At 30.9% G+C, this 23,899-nt stretch overlaps 1 protein-coding gene across 3 annotated transcripts; it reads left to right on the top strand.

Annotated features, from left to right (window-relative positions):
* Positions 1-10,206: 10,206 nt before the first annotated feature.
* LOC124362314 (farnesol dehydrogenase-like) lies at positions 10,207-22,504 on the top strand. Of its 3 annotated transcripts, none has more exons than XM_046816712.1 (7): positions 10,207-10,299; positions 12,293-12,435; positions 16,210-16,378; positions 17,630-17,756; positions 18,123-18,252; positions 19,844-19,987; positions 22,337-22,504. In XM_046816712.1, exons 2-7 carry the CDS (start codon positions 12,304-12,306, stop codon positions 22,376-22,378), a joined length of 744 nt encoding a protein of 247 aa, XP_046672668.1. In that variant the 5' UTR covers positions 10,207-10,299; positions 12,293-12,303; the 3' UTR covers positions 22,379-22,504. The 3 variants fall into 3 exon arrangements, with proteins under 3 accessions (XP_046672668.1, XP_046672669.1, XP_046672667.1); XM_046816713.1 differs by having other exon boundaries at positions 12,288-12,435; XM_046816711.1 differs by having other exon boundaries at positions 12,256-12,435.
* Positions 22,505-23,899: the final 1,395 nt, after the last annotated feature.

Below are 23,899 nucleotides of genomic sequence, written 5' to 3'. Positions count from 1 at the left end.
GATTTTCAGATACAGCAGACGTGGACCATCAGTCGACGAGGGTGGGACCGAGCCAGCCACCTCCGTCGTACACTTTAATGAACAGTACCAATCAGAAACATTCTCTTCATCCGACTCAAAAATCGAAGTGCTGTCTGCCGTAGAACATACTGGAGACGCTGTAGTAAGATTGGAAGGAGAAGATAACCCAGAGACCTCAATGACGTCAATGGCAGGCAGCATCGAACGATTACGAAGGGACAATGCAGGTGTTGTCAAAGAATGAATAATCCTCGCAGTTAGAAGGTAGCAAATAAATCCTTTCCCGTTTTTATAAAATACTCACCCTGAACACCTTCCTCTCTATTAAAATTTTCTGTTGTACGTTTTGATGTGATTTTTGCTCATAGTAACGTTGTAAAAAAAGTATTTCAAAATTTTCATATCCAACTAATCATTGTAAAATATAGCAAATTAATATTATCTCGTTTTTTCAGCTAAAGAAACTCAAACCAGAAGATTGACTCCCTCCCTGCCCTGATTGACAGATCATTACCCTGACTCGACTCTCACACATGCCTAACGATGATAACGACGACGACCTAAAACCTGATCCAAGAGATGTACGGGGTACGGTGCACAAAGAACTATGTAAATAACAGGTGAAAAGTACCCGGAACGTGCAATGGGCCGCCCTTACAATTTATATAAGAACATGGTGATGTTCTTAAAAAAACAAAATGCAATACTAGCTGTAATAAATTACACAGATGTAACAGCACGTGTGTAATAATATGCATTAATACGTCAGAAATTAGACGATTTTTAAATATGATCTATTATAATGAATAAAGCTAACCATGAATATTTTCTCAAAAACATTAAACTCCATGCACAGCTAACAACTTCACTACTATATAACCTAAAATAGTGTCAACATATAGTTGGTAAAATAATGAGTGGAAAATCTAACGTATTTTAAAAGTTACGCTATTTAAAAGCCAAAACGTAAACGGTAAACGGTAACGTAAAGAGAATACTTTATAGCATATCTGATTTTGAATAGAAAACAAACATACGGTTTATAATGTGACTGTTGGTTTGGCCGCGGTATCAGAAAAATCCAGGCTTGCCAGTTTTTAATAGCTTTCTGAAGTAAAAGCCAATTTTCAACGTCATAATATATATATATATATATATATATATATATATATACAATTTTGTAAATTAGAGAATTTGAGTAGTGATTTCATTATCATACTACTTGCAAACTCACTATGGTGAATATCTTTAAGATTGAGGCAGTATACTATCCCTTGGCAGTTGATATACTATCATTTATACACTTAATATACCACATATGGTGATCTATCCCTTGTGTGCCTTGTGTGTTACCTTGTGTGCTATCAGTGGGTTAAATAAAGAACTTAAGTTATGAATGAACAAGGGGATAAGTAGAACTAGATTTGAAGAAATTGCAACCATAACTGTTTATAGTATAGTATTTAGACAGGTAAAACTTGAAAATGAACTGCTAGTAGACTTTTGGCTTCACTATCTAGATATTAAGCGAATTAATTCTGGGTCACCCAACCTACTATTTATAATACTCAGTTTCCTTTTCTCATTAGTTGATGGTGATAATACAGTTAGTAATTTGTACAATCATAGGACTATTAAGTGATTTTACAAAAAAAAAACACGATCTTAAAAGTTATTTGATATTTTTTTAAACTTCCCATTTTAAATCTAATCCTAACTACCATATTTCAGTCCTAGGAACCATTCATTTATACAGCATAATATAAGCAAAGAAAATATTAACTCCTCGTTGGGTTCCAATGCTATGTTATATTAAACAAAAATATGTATATGAATAATAGTCCAAACTTTAATAATTTAAGAACTCCTCCAGTCCAACAGAACAACATCACTTGGTAGTCAATTATCGCTTATTTGGCTACGTTTATGATTTCCGTTGAATAGTCAGTCCTATCAGACTAAATGTTGTTTAGTTACATCCCGTGTATACAATAACTGATTGCCAGGTATCATTAAGTCCTCATTTATATTAAACTGATATCAAAGTCAACAGTACATATAAATATTACGAATTTATGGGAATAATACAAAACTCAGTTATTTAACGTTACGAATAATCGCTATTGATATTTACATAAACAAAGTCAATGCCGAGCAGCAGCAATCAACAAAGTGTTCTAGAGAAGATTTTAATCATGTGTTCTAAACATATTGCAATGCCAAGTGAACTCTTTTTTATCTTCGACTACCACGGTGGAGGTGTGATCCCTGAGGGTTAATCAGTCAATGAATCTTGGAGTGTTATGACCAGTACTATATGTTCTGCTGATCACATTGTTAGTATCACCTCCAAAACATATTCTCTGTTGGGTATTATTGGAAGTTCAACAAGAGGCTTCAAATTACAACAATCCTCGCTTGTCTGGTATAAATATTTAGAGCACTTCTTGTTCGAATATGGTAAAGTGATTTGGTCTGCTTACCAACTGAGCCAAATAGTGAATTGATCAGTGTACAGGCTCGCTTTGCGAGCGTTCGTCTGGGTCTTACCTACTTAACCCTAACATCAAACTGGTACAGCTTTTTTCTGTACAACATCTACATAATCGACGTGTCATCTTTGATATGATATTTAAATTCAAGCTGATTAATGGACTGGTAGATTGCCCTGATCTCCTGGTGGTGATAGATTTGGGTATACCGAGGAGAACGAGATTTCGTCAGCCTTCAGTTGGAGATTCCTCCCTACATCCTATTCATACAACTGTGGAGTGGCAAGGTTTCAGAGGCTTGGTGGCAAGACGTCTGGAAGTATTGACTTTTTTCATGGGTATGTTTCATCTTTCAAGATGAATGAGTGTTATGTAGTTGGCCAATCCGTTATCATGCATTGCTGTTATGTTGTTAGTTTTATACTCTGCTAGGTAAATTTATTTTTCTATTTTAGATTCGTTGCTGTTAATTTTTTTAAATTATTTTTCAGTTATTAAATTATTATCAATATTATTTCTTATTATTGTTACAATTTACAATTCGATACGATTTTAGTACTAATGTTTGTTACTTTTATTACAGTTTAATATCGTACTTTGTTGTGGCTTCTTACTTACGTCTTTATTTACCTTTTTATGTGCTTACGGTCTAGTATTGATTTATATGTATTACCTACACTTTGCCACTTAACGTGCACGTTTATTGTAATAAATGTTTGTCCCGATGGAATAAATAAATAAATATATCACAAGACAAACGTATAAATAGCTTTTGTGTAATTCTTTATTAAGAGATTTTAAAGAAACTAAAGATTTTTACTGTGAAATCTAGGCCTACTTTATTTTTGGCGACAAGAGTTAGTGTTGCTCTGAAATGGAAACATACTATTTTGCTATTTTGTCAAGTAAACCTTGAATAGTCCTCAACTTCTTGAATACATATTTCAGCATTTCCCGAATATTCTTCATATTGTGTCAAATTTTATTAATATTTTTTTACTTAAAGATTCTTGTTTTTTTAAATCGCTTTAAGATGAGCTGGAACTTTAATCTCGATTTCTTCATGAGCAATGGCAACCTTAAAATTTAGGCATACGCTTCGTAATACTCTTGTGAATCTAGGCATTTAATAACTCAAAAGTAACTAAATAAATTTACACTAACACTAACAACATTCAAAACAATCAGTTTCACTTTGTAAACTAACGAAGACTTTAAATTTGAATCAGAATCTAGAATAGATGGTGACAGTTGACAGCTGGTGACAAAGCCAATTCCAAGCTCAGGAAACAACATCGCTGTAACACAGGAGTACATTCAATTCTATATCAAGGTTAGTTCTAAATATATTCTAAGAATGACGGCTTGTAACTACACACCCGCAAATACCTTTGAGCACCGTTTTATAAAAAGTTATACAAAATGAGTTATAATCAACGGATTTTCATGGAATTTGTTTTAAAATAAATTTGAATACACGAAGTTATGCAAAACATTCCGACATATATAACCTGGAGGGTCATCCGAATCCCTTAACACTTCTCAATGTACTGTTCATAAATATCAAGCTTATATATAAAGATTTTAATAAGTGGTGTCGAAATGGAAAATGTTCAAAACTGCGTCTATTATATTGTTGTGTTCACGCCACTTAGTATTAAAATATCTTTAAATAAATTGGTTAAAATTGAAAAAGGAATATTCCTGAGTGAAAAAGACGCTACATGTTTAAAAACGAACTTGGATTTGATATCCGTTATCTCACTCTATCTCATCAATTCGATCGACACCGCCACTAACATCGAAGACGCATTCCATAATCCATTGGAATTTTAAAATTCACTGACACTTGTAACGACCATTACCAGCGACCCAGCAGCTGGTCAACCAGCTCTTATTCCGAGGATACCTGCCAATCCCATTTAAACGACTTCAATTGTATATGAAAGATTTTTTATTTTCACGTTAACTACTAACCAGTCTCAAGGCCAAACCTTCGAATGACTACGGATCGACTTACAAAGAGTGTTTTACTCCTGGTGAACTATATGTTGGCCTAACGTGGGTCGAAGCACTTCAAATGAATTATTCTGTCACAAAATAAAAAAAAACATCAAATATCGTTTACAGGGAAGCTCTTACCCAATAAATAAATTTAATGGATTAGGGTTTGCAGATATGATATAACAGATATAATAACACTAGAAATAAAATAAAATACAAAATATACAAAATTAAATTAACAAAAATAAAATTATTCAAATAATAATAACGAAATATTTTTTCATAATTTAATCATTTTAGTAACTCCGACGCAAAAGAAGGGTCTATATAATTATGTGTGTAAGTATGTTAAAAATTACAATTTTTGAAATTTTTTATAAATACTTGTGCGAAGCCGGGAGGGCCGCTAGTATAAGTCTATATGGAGGAATTAAAAGCCTATTACGGTAAACAGGAAAATCCTATAATTTCCGACAAAAGAGAGAAATTCTTACCAATTTCCAAATCACGCAACAAATTAAGATAATTATTAGGATGTTTTGCATCTTCTCGTTTTTTGGACTGTAGCTTGGTAGAGAATGGTTCGTTGAAGCATGTTACTGTTCAATACTCTGTTTTCCTTGAGCCAGTGTAAAAATACCATATCACAATGACAAGATAACCAACCAGTCTTGGGTAGCGTACATAATAATATGCACAGCTTTGTTAATTAAGTTTGGTTTTATAACAGTGATTTAATTAGTATTAGCAATGCATTCGAAGTTTTAAATACGTCATTGGCGCAATCTGCACTAAAAGGTAAATATTTTTTTTTTGTTATCTACATTCACTACTAATCCAAACACTGATATAACATAATAAAACTAAAGCTAAAACACCAAAGAACGTTTACTAAAAGTTTTTATTACACCTGTTTAGTGACAGTGAAATTTTTATTGTAAAACATAAATATTGCCATTAAAACAGTGATTAATTAATTATATGGTTGTGCTGTCATAAAACAATGTTTACTCATATTCCACAAATTTAGACACCAATGTGGGATTTTTCACTACTTTAGAGACCAACATAAGATTTCTTGGTACTTTAAACACCTATGAATTCCCATGTTAAATTTCAGTACAGTTGGTTGAATAGTTTACACGCAAAAGCAAAGCAAACAAAGTTACTTTCTCATTTATAATGATATTAGTATTAGAATGTGGAGGAATAAGTTTCCGTTTCTAACATGTCCTACTTCATATAATATGCCTTACGAGCATAATGTTTTATTCCTCGCGTTTGTGTTTTATGTACGTGCTCTATGCGCTAACGTGTGTGTATAGTTGATAGATTACCAAACACTTCTCCAGGCACATTTAACACTATTTTAGACAGATTTTATAGAAATCCGCACATTGCTATCGCTCTCCGGGAGATTTTTTACATTTTCCAAATCTAACCATTCTATAGCCGACGCGACAGTCGTATCATATGATTTGCATTCAATGTCTGAATTCCCTTGTAATTTCTATTTGGCGTTATCAAATGTTCAAATGATTAACTGTATTAGCAAAACTCGAATTGGCAGGAGATACAAATGAAACGATATCGTGTTCTAGTGTTACTGTATTATTTTTAACTTTAACATTTTGACATTTGAGAGGAGAATTTATTTAACCCCTGCAGCATTATAGTTTGCAATTTGCGTTGCAGTACGGCTTTGTTTAAAGCAATTCATTATTCGAAGGCATTTTCCAAATCACTTTGCCAGTTACAGCAAACTGAACTTCTGTAGAAGTCCCGAGTCAACTAGGTATCTTTATTATAACAAGGCAGTAATGCAAAACTTCGATACCCATATACTATCTTAGAAGAAATGAAGAGGAATGAAAAGTAAAAATGGATGATATCAATGGATATCCCCAAAACTGCCAAACTAGTTTGATTAAAATGTTTACTGTACCCATTATATGAAATGGATGGGAACACAATACCCAGCTGGCACCTCAAACACCCACAACATGGACAAATTTTGTAAGAAACTTTGAGATGTAGTCTCGAGAGATAATAGAACATAAATTAAGGCAGATCATTTGTCTAGTACATCAATATTAATCAATGCCAATATTTGAAAAATGAGTCAAAAGGATTTTTTTATTTGTTTCGCTAGTAAAATATACTACATTAATGAGTTTTTATTGATGGGTCATTGTGTTCTGAAATTTGGTGAACGTTTGCAAAAACTAATTGTAGGCCTATAGTTCACTGTTATTGAAAGCATATGCAGAAACTTCCTGTAGTTTAATTTTCTTCTCATAACAAATTTACAATTCTTACTATTTAAAATTATAATTTAGGTCATAGCAAAAAACCTAGGAATTAAAAAAAGTTATTTTGTTACAAATGGTAACTTACCTTATTAGTGTCTGCGTGCATCATTGCATCTATAACATTCATCGAATAATTCCAACTATTTTAATAACACTAGAACTATTTTAGACCAATGTAAAGATACTCTAAAGTAGAAGTTCTTAGATTGATTTGTGACAGCATTTATGGTATTTTACGGTGGATTTCTATAAGTAACAGTGACATTTTAATGAATACGTCTAGCAATTTCAGTATTAATTTAAGTATTATAAGCCAGTGCGGATTAATCTTAAAGTGGAAATTCTGAAATTTTCATTTAACGCTTTTACGATGTAAATAAATGATAGAACTCTGTGTAGTTTAGAAACAGAAGTGACATATTTTAGGCTCATATTATGTCACTTATTTTTGGTTTTGCACATGTATGAGCAATTCTTATTCGAGTGAATTATATTTTCGACGCCAATGTTGAGTTTGCCTTGTTACTACGTTAAAGAAAATGTCAAAAATTGTATTGTATGGCCATTGTAATTTAATCTGGTGTTAGTATTTTTGCTCCATAGTTGATTTTACCCGTTTAAGAATACATCCACAGGTTAAAGAAGCTCAATACTGTCAAAATACAACTTAGATTGTTTTTAAATTTATGGTGAAAGTTAGTATTTTACGTATTTACAGTACTTTACAGTATTATACCAGGCGGCGCTGCAAAATATAAGTTTTAAAAGTGCCTGAAAATTATAAACTGCAATTATGAGACAGTTACGTATATTAAACATCCAAATACTATTTGAATGCGCTAAGTTATGATGTATATTTGTCATTAAAATAAATTTCTGGTTGATCTTAAAGTTTGTGTGTTATACCACTTTATAATGAAGTACACGTACACCTCATACTAATAAACTATAATTCATAAGTGAGGATAAATAAGCATGGTAAACAGCAAGCTAATTTTTAACGTTGTTGTATATTTAAGCATTCTTAGAGAAAATGTTATGGGAGAAATTTTTTTGTTGCTTTCAAAATATGCGAATGCCAGTTATTTCTATGACCAATTTTAATACCAATAATTTTCTCTGGTCTCGTACTGATATATTAACTCCATTAGAGTTTATGGATTTTAAGATATTCTCAATATTGTTAAGATTATAATTTACTTTTGAAAACTCAATTACTTCGCTCTTAGACACATTAATGGAGAGCCCACTGACAGAGAACCAATTACTCAAAGATTTGAGTTCTGTCTCTACAACGTGATTGATAGAGGCAGTGCTTCCAAACCTTGTAAATCAGTATTGTGTCATCAATATACAGGTTAATCTCCATTTTGTGTTTCTTAAACAAAATAATTTGCATATATTATGTAAAGAGAGGGTCCGAGAATAGAACCTGTGGTACACCATAGTTTACTCCATAGTTTGATCAAGTTTCTCCAAATTATTTTAAAAACTATTCTTTTTTTTCTAGATTATAAATAAAAGATAAACCAACCTAATTCTGTGTTTTTTTATCCTAATGCTTGATGACTTACATTGTACGATTTCATGATTGACACAATCAAAGGCCTTAGCCAGGTTATGAAGAACATAATGCAATGGGTAGTAACAAGATGGCTCGTTCACATTTCCTTTATTATATAATGGTTTCACTTAGCATATTTCAATTTTTCTTCAATGGCCTGTGCGTTGGTTAATCAAGTGATTGGGTAATACATTTGCAAAGTGGATTCACAACTATGTAAAAGAAACCTCTAATAACGTAAATTGGCACACCATCTCAGCCCAAAGCATTTTTTTAGATTGGCTAAAACTCTTCTTAACTCCACTAATGCGATTTGTAGTAATTGAAAAATTCTGGATTGTTGTTAGCAATCTTGTGGAAGTTGTTAAGTTTAGGCATCTTGGTTTTGCAGATTTTGGAGCATTAATAAAAACATCGTAACATTTTTCAGCCGATAATGTTAAGTGGTAGAGATTTGCATTGGTATATTTAATATGACTATACATATGATCATATAATTCGCATGTAATTCAGGTTTTGAGTTTTCTAATTGTAGCCAATTTTTGATTACTTTTAAACTCGTAGCCCAGTTAGCTTTTAATTTTTGTCGTTGTAAATTTATCGATTATTTTGTTTTACCAGAGTGACAACTAACTATACTGTCCAACTAACTTGTTATGCTGTTTGTAATAATTTAGGAACTAATGTAGAAAGTAATGTGAAACTACTTTTAGCGTTCGCCGGAAATGTTAATGCCTTCTCACCCAGTATTTTGGACTTGCATTATTGTTTGAATTTGGTGTTACCAGTGGATTAGCCTAATTGATTACACTAATAAATTTCTTTAAGAAAATTTCAAAGTTCTCGTTTGCATTTATCTGTTTCCTCCAAAGTAAAATTTGAATTTTGTTAACTTTAGATTTTTGTATATTTTCTAATTTTTCACTAGGTTTTTAATATTTATCAGTGACTTGAGAAGATGACACATACACATAACAATCAATAAGGAGATCTTTATGGTCTAATGTACAAACATCCAGAACCCGAGTATCAATCATATTCAACACTGTTTTCATGTTATTCAAGATTTTATAGATGCAAGTACTGCACTGTTTATAACCCTAATCAAGAATGTGTAGTTAGGTAATGACAACTATACCGTATATGGCATTTGAAGCTAATTACAATTTCAAACCGTACATATTGGATGGCTGCGACATTGATGTATCTGGCACCATGACAATCTCAGACAGTGGCGTATTAATAACCGCAGTGGCGTAACCGTAGGAGACTCACATAGCAGGTCCTTCTCTGAAGAATTCTTGAACTTTAAGACAACATAAATGCAATTAAAAAAGTATAAAGTTGTTGCGTGATACAATAAATTCAGAACATCATCACACATTATGTAATTAAGTACATAAGGACCAAGATTTAACTATACGAAATATTTAATACCCTGGCAATCAAATCTTTACAAAAAGAAAGTTGGAGCTAATTTCTCTGAATTTAAATTGTTACCACCTACCATTACGCAACCTATATTTATTTTAGGTTTAAGAAAATATATAATTTTTTAAAGATTTTGGAAATAACAGTCACAAATTGAAATAATCGTTCGATTACCAGAAACTATGCTTAAATGGAAACAAAGAGCACGATGCATGCTAATTTTATAATAACAATCTGCCGATATAAATTTTGATATTCATTGTTAAAAAGTTTGGGAGGTGCTTGGGCACCTTGAGTATATCGTTATATAAGCCCCTGCATCTATCTTTAGTGTCGTCTATAAGTAGTCAGTTCATTAACCTGAACGCCTCACTCTCGACTAACAGAGCATATGGAGGAGAACAGTACACTTGTAAGTGTTAACGAGAGTGCTGATTGACTATATATACATTTGATAACTCTACGTTTATTTCAGGTAATACATTTTTCGTTATAAACAGTTTAGTAAAAATAATATGTATCTAAATCAATTTACCTTTTTGACTCATTAAGGCTTCATAGTTCATGCTTCCTAAAATTAATGCCGTTCCACTCCCAAAACAATTCTTATTTTTAGGCATTCGTCATTTTTAACTCTTTAATAGGAATACGATATTAGATCTTACCTAGTATATAAGCACAAGTAGAAATCTCTGGACCTGACTAACAAATTCAAAATGCGTAAGTGTTTAGGCCTTTTTTAGTTTGGTGGGTGGCTTTTATTATTTTTTATTAAGACTTAATATCCTTAATTCTTCAAGCATTCTCTAAGCCACTCCTTGGCGCTGACTCTATTTTATTGGAATTTTGAAGGAAAATATGAATTTTTTTATTTTAAACTCATGCCCTTTCTAATAAATACTAGTCGTTTCAGACTGAGAACCACACAAAATATGTTCGATGTAAATATAAAACATGTCTAGTATTATAATTGTAAATTATATTTACTTCATAACTAATAGTAGATCTGCGACACATGTTTCATATCTTGTTAATATTGTGAAATAGATCATGTTGGTATATAAAAGTATCCCGTATTATATATCCTTACGCAAATCAAATAATTTACCTTGAAGATTCTGAACTCACAATGCATCTTTAAAGTGACACTTTACGCAAACACACGCAAAAATGTAGCAAACATATTAATTCATGAATTTATCTCTAATTCAGATTGAAGTTTTATATAAGAATGAAGTAAGTAAGTAAGAAGTTCAAAACTATTATTTTCACTCTTGAAAATAATTAGAAAGTGTTCATTAGTACTGCTAATACTATTACTAAATCATAAGTATGTATCTTTAAATTCACTTATGTAACATTATACAGAGTGTACATTAAGTCCTGATACGGGGGATATATTCAAAAGGATTGAGATGTAGATGTACAATTTTCACAATACCTATTAAATTACTTTTTGTATTTTTTTAGGGTGACATAAATGTCACCCCTTTTCAAAGGAGGTCAGTAGAAAAGGGTAACTTTAAATTTTCAAATGGGAACCCCTATCTTGTGACATGTCATTTGAAAGGTCAATTCAAAAGAAACACAATGACATGAACAAAACATCCAACAACGTTCCTAGCAAAATTTATGGGCAAACAACCCCTTACATCTAAGGATGTAAATTAAGTCCTGATACGCTTGGACATCTTCCAAACGGATTGATATACCAATGTACAACCTTCACCATACTTATTAAACTACTTTTTTGGATTCTTTTAGGGTTAGAAAAATGTGACCCCTTTTCAAAAGGGGGGGGTGGAGGGGGGTAACTTTAAATTTTCAAATTGCAACTCCTATCCTGTGAGATGTCATATTAAATGTCTATTCAATAGAAATATTATGCAGTTATCAAGTAACACAACTGTATAATAACTGTTTGTCTATCACGCAGGCAATATCTTTCCTGCGACTCTATACTGAGTTATTCTAGTGTCTGTAACACTGACGTAGTAAGGCAAGTTTTGGAATTAACAAAAATGTTCATTAACTGTCTATGTATCAAGCAGTCAGTAGCTTTACCGTAGCTCTATACTGAGTAATTCTGACTAGTATTTGTGCTAAAGTAGTAAAGGATATTATGAATTTGACTATTAAGCAACACAACTGTACAATAACGTTCTATCTATTAAGCAGTCAGTAGCTTTACTGCGATTCTATACTCTGTAAATCTTGACTAGTATTCGTAATACTGTCATACTATGGAATTCACAATATTTAACGGAGTAGGCATCGAGGGTGAGTGAATCTTAAACTGAATTTGTCTATATCACGTTTATATTATCTCCTACCAAGTTAGTAAAAAAGCAAATTTTTTAAATGCAAGTTACAAATTCCAATAATGATATTTGTTATTTAATTTAGATTTTCTATGATGGCTTTTTTCCAGGGTTAAGACTAATTATTTCCCGTTTCTGGTAGTGCAGAACTGAAAAATATGGAAAGGTGGCAGGGACGAGTTGCTGTTGTGACCGGAGCCAGTGCTGGTATAGGAGCTGCCATAGTGGAGGACTTGGTGGAGAGTGGCATGGTAGTGGTGGGTCTGGCCAGGAGGGAAAACCTTTTGCTTGTAAGTTGTTAGAAGAAGCAGTTTTAGCCAAATTTGGAGTAGTTTTGTTTAATCAAGGCAGTCAGTAGCAAACAAATAGCAGAGGACATTGAATTTGCTCAGGTTCATAACTGAGTTTGAACAGCATCTGGCAGTTCCTTTAATATTCTTGCTTGCCATATTTTATCACTTAATTGTAGTTCTGTAAATCATTATAGTAATTTATATTTACTGTTTTGTTTTGGCGTAAAAATTGTAATTAAATGCGTTTTTTACGTTCACGGTGACGAATCCTTGGATAATGTGTTGGAAAAACTTATTTTTTTGCTACCGAACAATTCTGCAATGTATGCTTAATGGGAGTGGAGTGTTTTTAGTGTTTAATCACTTTATTTCCCGTCCTTTCCCTAACTTTTGCATATCTTATCAACTACAGTAAAAAATCTCCTTTCTAAGAATAATAGACTTACCCCCTGTTGTTTTTGCGGACTACTCCTATACGCCAGCAATGCGTATTGTAAAGCTACTGAAGCGCAAAAACCCTCCTGTTTCCAAGCGTTGAATATGTCCTTAAATGTGTGAACAAGCCATTCTACAAGCACAGTTATAATAGTGGTATAAATTCCATGGTTTAATTTGTTGTGGTTTCAGACGTTTCTCAGCCCTCTCAAATATGCATAAATGCCAAGTAACCAATATTTATTGTCGATTGGCCCTGCAAAATCAATAAGGTGCTAAAGGACATTCCTTTTATAAGAGCCCGAAACATGTTACGCAACATCTCCTGGCCTAATCTCCACGTCAATTATTGTGCATACCGTTGAAATACTTTGCAAAATTTAAGAAAGCTAGAGGTGTGAAGTACGAGACTGTTTTGTGCTGTATAAAGCTGCAGTGGTTTCTTTATAATAATGGTATGCATATACTTTGAAATCATAAAAAAAGTTTAAAAAGGACAGTTATGATGTATTAGAGGTTTCTTGGCCAAGAATACATTCAGAAGGAGCCTATAACTCGTTAATGAAAGACTTAAGTTCCATACGGATTTAAAATTATTTTTAAATAATAGCAATGTTGATGAATTTATACTGAATCTTGTTTAGTCAAACATTAAAAAGGGGCATTGGGAAAATCAAATACTTGAGATAAAATATTACAACCCAGTTGACATTGATTGCTTCTGTTCTTTAATGTATATACACAGAATAATAAAATATACCATTTCGAGAATAATACCTGATACGTAAATGACGATTGCTACAAATTATTAGAACTTATTATGTAGAAACTGTGAACAGAAAATTTTGATGAATAGCTTTTTTATTTTTATGGTTGGAATTAATTATTAATGTATAAAGGATTTTAAATTGTTATAATATTTTAAAGTTAAATTTTAAAGTTTATTTTAAAAATGTTATATTTTTCTTTAATTAACAGTAGATTGGATTATGCATTATCGTGCTGGGGGGAACATACATTTCAAATCTGAAAACCATCATTACCTCTCAGAAGCACTTCATAAGGATGATTTTAAAACGAAATAGAACTGAGTCAAGCTATCCCTTGTTTAAACAACTACAAATCTTGCCATTGAGGTATATGTACGCTTTTAAGGTACTGAAAATATTCTTTATGAGAAGTAAAAATTTCAAGCTAACGAATGAATATAAATTGAGATTACGAAATTCAGAAGACTTACCTGTGCCAAAGCCATCAAATACTTTTATTACCAAAATGTTTTTTTTTATTTGGCACCACGAATGTTCAATGTATTGCCTTCGAACGTAAGGAATCAAAATTCAACCAAAGTTTTCTCAAAATACCTGAAGGATTGGCTTTTTTTAATAGAAAATATAGAAAATATGCTGTTTAAGTTTAACGACTAAAGAATTGTTATTACTATGTTTGTTATTGCTTGCTATTTTTACGTTTGTTATTGTGTGTTATTATTAGGTTTTGTTATTACTGGTTATTGTTATGTTTTGTTATTACTCGTTATTTTACGTTTTGTTATTACTTGATATTATATTGTTATTTGTTTTTAGTTTTGTGTACACAGTACTATATGTATTTATAGATATGTTGTTCACCATTAAGTTATGTATGTGAGATTGTGAGAGTGAGTAGTATTTAATTGTTTACAAAACGAGTTGCTCATTTAATTTACTAATTTTTTCGTACAGATGCGATGTAAAAATAAAACCAATTTTAATTCGGAATATTAAAGGAATGGCTCCAACGTGCAATATTTAATGTATCAACTTTAATTGTAATTTGTATTGTGATAATCTGTATGAAAAGGATTCAACACGCGGATATTTACATCTAAATATATAAAAGTGTATTTAAGTTATATAAATCCCTTTCTGTATTTAATTATGTACAGTTTGAAAAGCCGTTTTTATTCAGAAATTTACAATAAATATATCTCCAAACAGGCGATGCCTTGGAGGTTTTCTTTGTTTTTTCTAAATGTGTTTTAATTCTTAATCTATCAGAAAATATGTGTGTGAGTGTGTACGGTATGGATGTGTATGGATAGGTTAAAAACTGTAGCAGATAATGACATTAGTGAAAATAGTGTGTAGCAAGTATCAGGTCAAGCCCATGCATCCGAGACTCTCAATAGTGTTTACTTATGTTTAATACTATGTAGTAATATATTGTTACCATTATTGTTGGTAATGCTGGTGTAAATTTAGTAACTCATTTTGGAGAAATAAAGTTTCTTTCTTTCTTTCTTTCTTTTAAAGTTTGCTTCGAGCATTTTCGGCCTTTGGAATTCTCTTGAGTTTAGAATGTTTTTGGTTTTGTGTGTGACAGGCAGGCAAAGCCGTTTTTGTACGGTACTAAATTGTTCAAATTTCTCAAATTATTCAAAAAGTCAAAAATAACAAAAATAATTTTTAATTTGAAGTATTATTTGGAATATAAAAATTATTAATAATTATATAATTTATACTGATAGACCTATAGTAAAAATAAAAGACGACTGACCCATTTGACAAGAACTGAATAATATAAATCATGTAAAAAGGTTATTGTAAGAGTGAACAGTTATAACTTTATATTACTCACTACAAAATTTAAGCTGAAAGCATATTTGCATATATATATATATATAATAACATTATTTAATAAACAAAATAATTAGATTCTTGATTCTTAGCACTTGGATTACAGATTGTCATGGTCTCACTATGTAAAGTGAAAAAGACCACAACTTAAATACAGACTCAATTCACTGTCTCGTCATTCCTCTCTAAAATCTCCAATAACTTTAAAACATAAATATACCATTTTAAAAATACCTTCTTGAAGAAATTGGAGCTATGGAATATAACTCTTTGGCACAGTAAAATAAAAAATTTTAAATGAAATATGAGATTAACTCAAATTACTCATACGTAATGGGACTCCACAATATTAAAAATAAAATATAAACTATATAATAACTTTCAAATATCCATCGGTTTAGAAGTAACCGTAACACTTTACTGACATATCATGCACAAGTAACTTAGGTAAGTCAACTTAATCCCAAAACTCTGATACGGCTACTGATATAAAATGAAGTAAGAAAACTCTAAGGCAGATGTTCAAACCTTTTTGAATAACTCTGCATGTATTACTATTGTTTATTTCTCTGGGTTAAATTAAACAGAATCTGAACTAATAGGTTGCCAATTCATATTTTTTTAAATAGTGTTATTTTATTTAGGTTTCCAGTAATATCATGTGGAAATAATGATAAATGTTATTGCACGTAGTAAAAATAAAACGAAAACTTTTCAGGAAATTCAGGACAAGCTGAAGGGGAAATCGGGCACCTTTCATCCAATAAAAGCTGACATCACGAAAGAAGAGGATTTTAATAAAGCATTTGAGTGGATAAAAGAACACCTAGGTGGTATAGATGTTTTGGTGAATAATGCAGGTGTCATCATAACAAGCTACATCTCTGGTGAGTATTTATTTTAAGTGTTTATGTACTACTCCCATATAACATAAATACAAACCTAACAGTAAACAGTAATAGTAGTAACAGAAATTTGAAAAAAGATTTGCAGAACAAAAAGTACTTGTTCTGCCGAACTCGGATTTCTTACTTGCAGGGCAACAATGCTGATCATTGCACCACAGAGCTATTACTATTTGACTATTAATAAGTTTTTATTTGGTTCTAATCGCCACATATGTGATTAAAAGACAAATTAAATGAAAATCCAAAAACCAGTTAACGAATCTATAGTACTCATAAGTGCTAAAATTCTATTTATAATTACTGGATTATACCATGGTTTTATAATGTTTCATAGGTAAAACTGTATCAATGTTTCTCAATCAAATGTGAACTAAAAAACATAACGTTAAAATGTGAATTTTTATCTTTTATAGTTTTCTACTTCACACCCCATTGAAAAGCATTGCTTACACAGTTTTATCTCTAAAACATTTCGATCTTTGTGTGAAACCCTTCTTCAATCGACATATTCTATTCCAGAAAAAAGTATTTTACAACACAAAATATCCACATTGATTACAAGTATCAATAGATTGCAACAATATTTTATACTTATTTTTATCTATTATTTTAAAGGCGACAGTCGTTAAAAGTTTTGAAATAAATGGTATCTCAGTTCTTGCACATGTATAGCAAAGGATTGTCAGATCATTTTCAACAATGTTTTTGTTTGCACTGTTTGGTGTTTTTTCTGCTTCTTAAATCAATAAAGATTGCAGTTAAACTTAAAGTTGATCATGAACCAATATTAGTTGTTCAACCAGTAAGATCAAAGCTAAAAGTGTCTAGGCCAAGATAAGTTGTGAAGATAAATAATTTTTAACGCCATAAGGAAGAAGATTAGAAGACAGAAAACTAGAATAATGCATTAAAATACAAAGTTTTGGTACTCATAATATATGTAGCAGTGCAAGATCAGTTTCTAGGTTTTCATCAATGGGTCAAAAACCTCAATTTAAATATACCAGACTATTCTTGTAATTTAACTAAGAAAACTGTAATCTTTGTTAAAATTAAATTCCAACACTAAATTTTGCCATTTTAAAAGTTTAAAATGGCGACATTGAAGCTAAGTGCTACTCATCATTCTAACTTTTATAACATTACAGTGGCAAAAACATACACTATACAGACTATACAATTTGCGACTTTGATGGAAATATTGAAAACTGTAATATTTTTAATTTTTAGATTGCAACATTGAAGAATGGCGTAAGATGTATGAGTTGAATGTTTTTGCTGTTGGAGCATGTTCACGAGAAGCAGTCAAGTCAATGAGGGAACGTAACGTTTGTGGGCATGTCATCAATATTAACAGGCAAGTTAAAACATTTAAAATGTAAGTATTGAGCTGCGGTTTAAGAGGTTTCTGTACATATTTTATAATTTCTATCAAAGTTCAGTTTTACAGAGCAGAAATGTAAATCCATTGACTTATGAAAACACCTATATAGATTTCAGGCTCTATACTGATGTCCAACGTGTTATATGTATATATATATATATATATATATATATATATATATATATATATATATATATATAATTCAGTTCATTTTATTAGTCATAAAAGGCTCTGTAGTTTTCTCTTAATGTGTGCAGGCAGTTGCTACATTTCATAAGGGAATTTATCAAATTTAATTTACAGTGTATCCATTATCACTATTTTCTTGCTGTTTTCCAGCATTTCTTCTCATTGGATTCCAAACTTTCCTGGAATTTCTCCCTATTCTTCAACCAAGCATGCAGCCAAGGTCATCGGTGAAGGTCTTAGAATAGATCTTTCATCACAAAATTCTAAAATTAAAGTTACTGTAAGTCAAGGAGATACTGTAATTTTTACATTTAATCTTTATTGGTTTAGAGTAATTTATTTTTCTTCAACGAAAATTATTTAAAAAGTTTTTACCTTAAACATTTTTTATATTGCGGGAAATCGTTTTATTTTCAAATTTCCAGTTCTTTGTGTATTATTTTACCTTTTTATAAACCCTACAAAATGATAAAAAATTTATGCACGGGAAATTTTTTTAATCAATATACAAAATTTTAACTTTAACTTTCAATTCATACAGATTTTATTTTAACTAGTAAGGATACATAAAGTTGTAATTTATTTAAAGTAATTATATATAAATTCTGTTAATTATCTTAAATTTCTAATTGTGAACTATTCTTTTATACTGTCAATGCTATACATAATAGATATCTCTTTATACTAAACAGTTTAATTTACAAAAAAAATTATTTCGTTATTATTACATGGGCGGATATACGGTGGAGCAGGGTGTTAACACCTAAGAGTGAAATGCGTATCTAAAAAGCCCTTTAGTAAGATAAGTGTAAGACTGTATTGATACAGCGCGCGCGAGGCACATTCTGTGAAATATACAAAAAATAGTCCTAAAAAAATTAATAAAAATAACTTGGTATAAAATTAACATTTGCTTTTTTTGTTGCGTTTAAAACTAGAACATACATCATTGCACCGCTAAAGATCACAACATATAGCAACCAATACACTATCAATAAAGCATAAATCGTTTCTTAATCTAACTGTAAATTTCTAAATCAATTTAATCTAATTGATAGATTTTATCAAGTATTGAATGAATCAATATCTGGATTATCAAACCTTCTTGTTTACACACAAAACATATAATATTATTTTAAGAATTGCACTAATCTAAATAGTGCTTAAAATGAATAGACGATCAGAATATTAACATTTTGAAATGTTATTCTACCGTTCAGAATTGGGCTATTCAGATTTAACACTATTCTAATGGATTTATTTAAAAAAATATATAATAATATTATAGATTTGTAATCTATTGTTGCTCGATTTTGTTCAGTTAGTATGCTATTTTCATATAATATTATACATATCTGTAATATTATAAATAGAATTGAGGTTAAGTGAACGAGTGGGCTCTCTGATCCTAACTTAGTTTCCAAAAAGCCGTTTATTTTTATTTATTGAGTACAATAATTTATGTTTTACATGTAACATAGTTAGCACGTACAACTTAACTGACCGTAAGATAACTCAAGAAAGATTTTATCATTCTGTGGAATTTAGATTTTAACGAAACAACAGTTTTACATAGACAATAATAATTTGTATCATGTATATATATCTATATATATATATATATATATATATATATATATATATATATATACATACGAGATATTTTATATATATATATATTTCCTTCCATGGAATTTGTGTAATTGTCATTAAAGCCTATCACTCAGTCATAATTTTGTTTTTCTGCCGGGGTAAAAGTTTGTTTTCTGTATGATTGTATGTGTGTCTACCCGCAGGAACTTTAATTATGAAACAAACTATACCTGTAATCAATTTACTCGTCAAGGTTCTAAAAGGAATGATCTTTTCAGAGTATTAGTCCAGGTCTTGTAGATACGGAGATGCTTGATTCATTCAAAGAAGGCAAAAATCTCAACATTTCCTTTGAAATTCTCACTGCCAAGGACGTCGCAGATGCTGTCCATTACGTCCTGGGCACACCTCCTAATGTTCAGGTAGTATATTGATACACTTGGACAATCTACAACATTTGAAATGCAAATGACGTTGCACATGCTATCCATTACGTCCTGGGCACACCTCCTAATGTTCAGGTAGTATATTGATACACTTGGACAATCTACAACATTTGAAATGCAAATGACGTTGCACATGCTATCCATTACGTCCTGGACACACCTCCTAGTATATTGACACACTTGTACAATGAAAACAGTTTAATATACCCAGGACGTCGTTTATGCTGCCAATCATTTCTTGGGCAAAACTCCACCAACCTTAAGGTAGTATATTGACACACTAGAACAATCAACTACATTTTAAAATACCAAGGACGTCGTATAAGCTGCTACTCATGTCATGGGCACACCTCGTAATCTTAAGGTAGTATGTTGATACACTAGGATATTCTACAACATTGTAAAATGCCAAGGACGTCTCAGATGCTGTCTAACATGTCCAGGACTCACCTCGTAATGTTTACATAATATATTAACATATTTGGAAAATTTACAACATTTTAAAATGCCAAGGACGTCGCAGATGTTGTCCATTTTAATCCGGACAAACCTCATAATGTTCAGGTAATATATTGACATACGTGGATAATATACCACATTGTAAAATTAGATGATATTATTTTATTAGTGAAACTATTATATCAGTAGTAGCCTAATGAACTGGTCGAAAAACCACCCTACCAGACTAAGGGAATTCGATATGCATCTCAAAAACAGGTTACATTATCAAATGTCCTACCAGCTGAAGCAAATATTGTCTCATTAAGATTCCAAACTCGATTATCACCAATCAATCAGTATAATATAGTATTCCAAATACTATATATTATAATTATTCATTATATTCCAAACTATTCAAGTGGTGATTAGTGAGGTGGTACTTCAAGTTAATGGTGGATATTATTTTTGGTTGGGTTAATTAGTTAAAACTATCATCACTTGGAGAGAAAAAAATAGAAAGTATTTTTCATGACTCCGCAAGAAATTATAAGCTTTATATATGATATATAAATTCCTTGTCAAAAATATATAAATTTCTAGTTTTCATTATTATTAGGATAGGTATCTCAATGGACTGTTAACTAGTTTTGAATAAATAACATTGTTAAATATGTTATGACTGTACCTGCTTAGCTTTTGATTAACTCTTCATAAATATGTTGCTACCAAGCAGTAATTTAACCATTCAATGTTGGCATAACTACGAATGTTGCGGGTTTCTGTTATTATCAAAACCATTCAGCTATTTAAAATTTCTTTTTTTACTAGCCTCGTTTTAAAAATATTGCATAAAAATGGCTAACTGTCGAAAATAATTCTACTTCAACAATTGCACCTTTACTACTAATGCTAAATATGGAATCCACCTGTCTTTTTCAAACCCAAGGTAAAGTCAGACCTACCTAGTCCTAGTCTACTGTTCTATTCGTTTCTTACAAGTATTGCATAACCCACCCCCAACAAACTGCTGATGTACAGTCAAAGAAGAACCAATTATTTATAGTGCATGTGCAACTTATTCTTTTACGGTTGGGTAATTCATATTCATACTGCATAGAGGCAATAACATTCACTGGTTGTGTAAACAGACTGTAGAATTTATTCAATTATTTTATTAATAATTAAGAATTTAAGTCCTAATTGATGGAAAACTATAAGAAGAAAAACTGAATGGACATACAGAATCAGAAACGTGTTGGTATTCAAAAAATAAGCAGTTCGACTTGATATAAACCTATTCAAAGCCCTAACCTGAAGCCCATTCAGAGAATATAGTTTGCACGGATATTTTTGTTCCTAGGTGCTTTTTAATGCCATCAGTTTGGTAAAATATCCTCAAATGCTTTCAGTAAAGAAGCTTTATGTAAACACAATATAAATTGTCTCCCCAATCAGACCTGATCCTGTGCTCAGCCGTATCTACGCAACTGCTACATTAATATTAAAATGTGATAAATTTAAACCTAATCATTTATCATATAGTAATCAGTATTCTTAAAGGATTAACACCATCGCATAAAGATGTTATAAATATTACTGAGTAGGGTATAAAAATTTACTCGAGTAAAATATACTTTACAAAAATGTTCATACTAAAATACACAAAATCTCCGTTGATTCACTGATTGATTGTTTTAACCTATTGAACTTGTTGACTACCATCAAAGTGAGACTAAAGAGCTCATTTCCCTCCAGAAATTCATTTAAATATGAAAAAGCCTTACGTCTTCTTTTTGAATTAACAGAGTACACTTTTATAAAAAAAACTACTAAAGGTTAGAATACTAAAGGTTTTTATTTTAATAGTTTTGTTATTTGTTTTAGGTCACTGAGTTAATAATACGGCCAATTGGAGAAGGAGTTTAAGGAATTTAACATCATTTACTTTTGCCAGTCAATCTGCCTTCATCTACATTTGGCTCTCTTGCATTTATCCACCTCTTATTCTACCTCATACTGTATTTATAATAATGATATTGTTTGATTCCGTAATATACTCTTAAATATATATTTATATTAAATAACTTTAAAAATACAACAAGTTATAACCAAAAGTCTTTTATATATTTTATTACAGTCCCATTTTGATGTCCCCTTATTTTCATAGTTAAACTTTTGCCATACCGTAATATAATTCTTTGGGTATATCTTAGATTAGAGAAAATCCTTTCCAGCTGCAAAAAAGTAGAGTGCAAATGTATATAATTAGAATGAGGATGTAAACATAATTATTTATATTTACATTTAGGATAGTTTTAATATTGGTTTAATTGATAATATTAATGTCTAATTAAAAGACTACTATGAAAATACGTATGCTAGCAATTTATAATCCTCTTAAAAAGACCGTACTATTTAATAAAATTTGGGAACTAAGAACTCAAAATTTGTATTTAACACTATTTTTGTATTTCAGCTATTTTAAAATTTGTCACACAACCTTGAAATAAACCACTATTACTAACTCTAGTGCAGGTAAACCTAGAATAAATGAAGCTTAAGTGCCTGTTGAAAAGCTAGTTGTAGCAATAAACCAAAAATTTAGGTGGAATACCTAAATTAGACATTTTATTTATCAGTGCTGTTATAAAAACATTATCATAGACACAGTATATGTCCAATGCTGTAGGAACAGTAGTTTCTTTGTACGACAGTGCTATTAAAGTGTCTTATGAAAGTAATAAGATAATCACCTTTCATTTTTGTAAATCCATATTGAGTGCTAGGAATTAGATCAAGTTTTTCTATAAGCCATTCTAATCTGTTTTTGATCATTTAGTTAAAAATTTTAACAAAGCAAGAAATCAATGAAATTGGTCTATATGATTCCTCCAGAGTTTTATCTTTAGAAGGTTTGTAGGGCAATGACCTGTTTCGAGTTGTAGGAATGTCAGTACATCCATTCCAGACATCATTAAACATTTCTAGGAGCATGTTAAGGGCATTTATTGCAACATTGTAGCAATTTAGCATTGTCAAACATTGAATCATTTTATAGGAAATCCCATCTAGGCCTGGTGATGTGTTCTTTTTTGACTCTTAATAGTTAGTTTAACTCTTTTAACGTAAAGTTTGTTTCTAAAGGGTCATTTGTATGATTTAATTTCCATGCATTGCATTTCATTAACATGGAGTACATAGTCTGGAATTATGTGTTGCATGAAACCCTTACACAATTCCTCGTTGTTATTTATAACAGCGTCATTATGATTAATACTTATTGTTACCTTTTAACTTCTTCACTATTTTCCAAGCAAATGTACTTCATCTTTTTACCCCAATATCTTGGCATAATTTTTCACAATTTAATGTCTTGGCCAACTGGATTTCTTTTTTAGCCTTTAATTGAGCTATTCGATATGCACGGTAGTTTACTGCATTCATTTG

This window comes from Homalodisca vitripennis, chromosome 5 (genome assembly GCF_021130785.1).
Source record: "Homalodisca vitripennis isolate AUS2020 chromosome 5, UT_GWSS_2.1, whole genome shotgun sequence".
Lineage (NCBI taxonomy): Eukaryota > Metazoa > Arthropoda > Insecta > Hemiptera > Cicadellidae > Homalodisca > Homalodisca vitripennis.
The sequence above is the reverse complement of the archived record's forward strand: the minus strand, read 5'-3'. Positions and strand labels throughout refer to the sequence as shown.

Excerpts from the sequence above, each read along its gene's own strand:
- LOC124362314 (XM_046816712.1), top strand. The coding sequence starts at position 12,304 with ATGGAAAGGTGGCAGGGACGAGTTGCTGTTGTGACCGGAGCCAGTGCT. Across the intron at positions 16,379-17,629 it reads CATAACAAGCTACATCTCTG|ATTGCAACATTGAAGAATGG; the intron begins GTGAGTATTTAT and ends TTTAATTTTTAG. Across the intron at positions 19,988-22,336 it reads GCACACCTCCTAATGTTCAG|GTCACTGAGTTAATAATACG; the intron begins GTAGTATATTGA and ends TATTTGTTTTAG.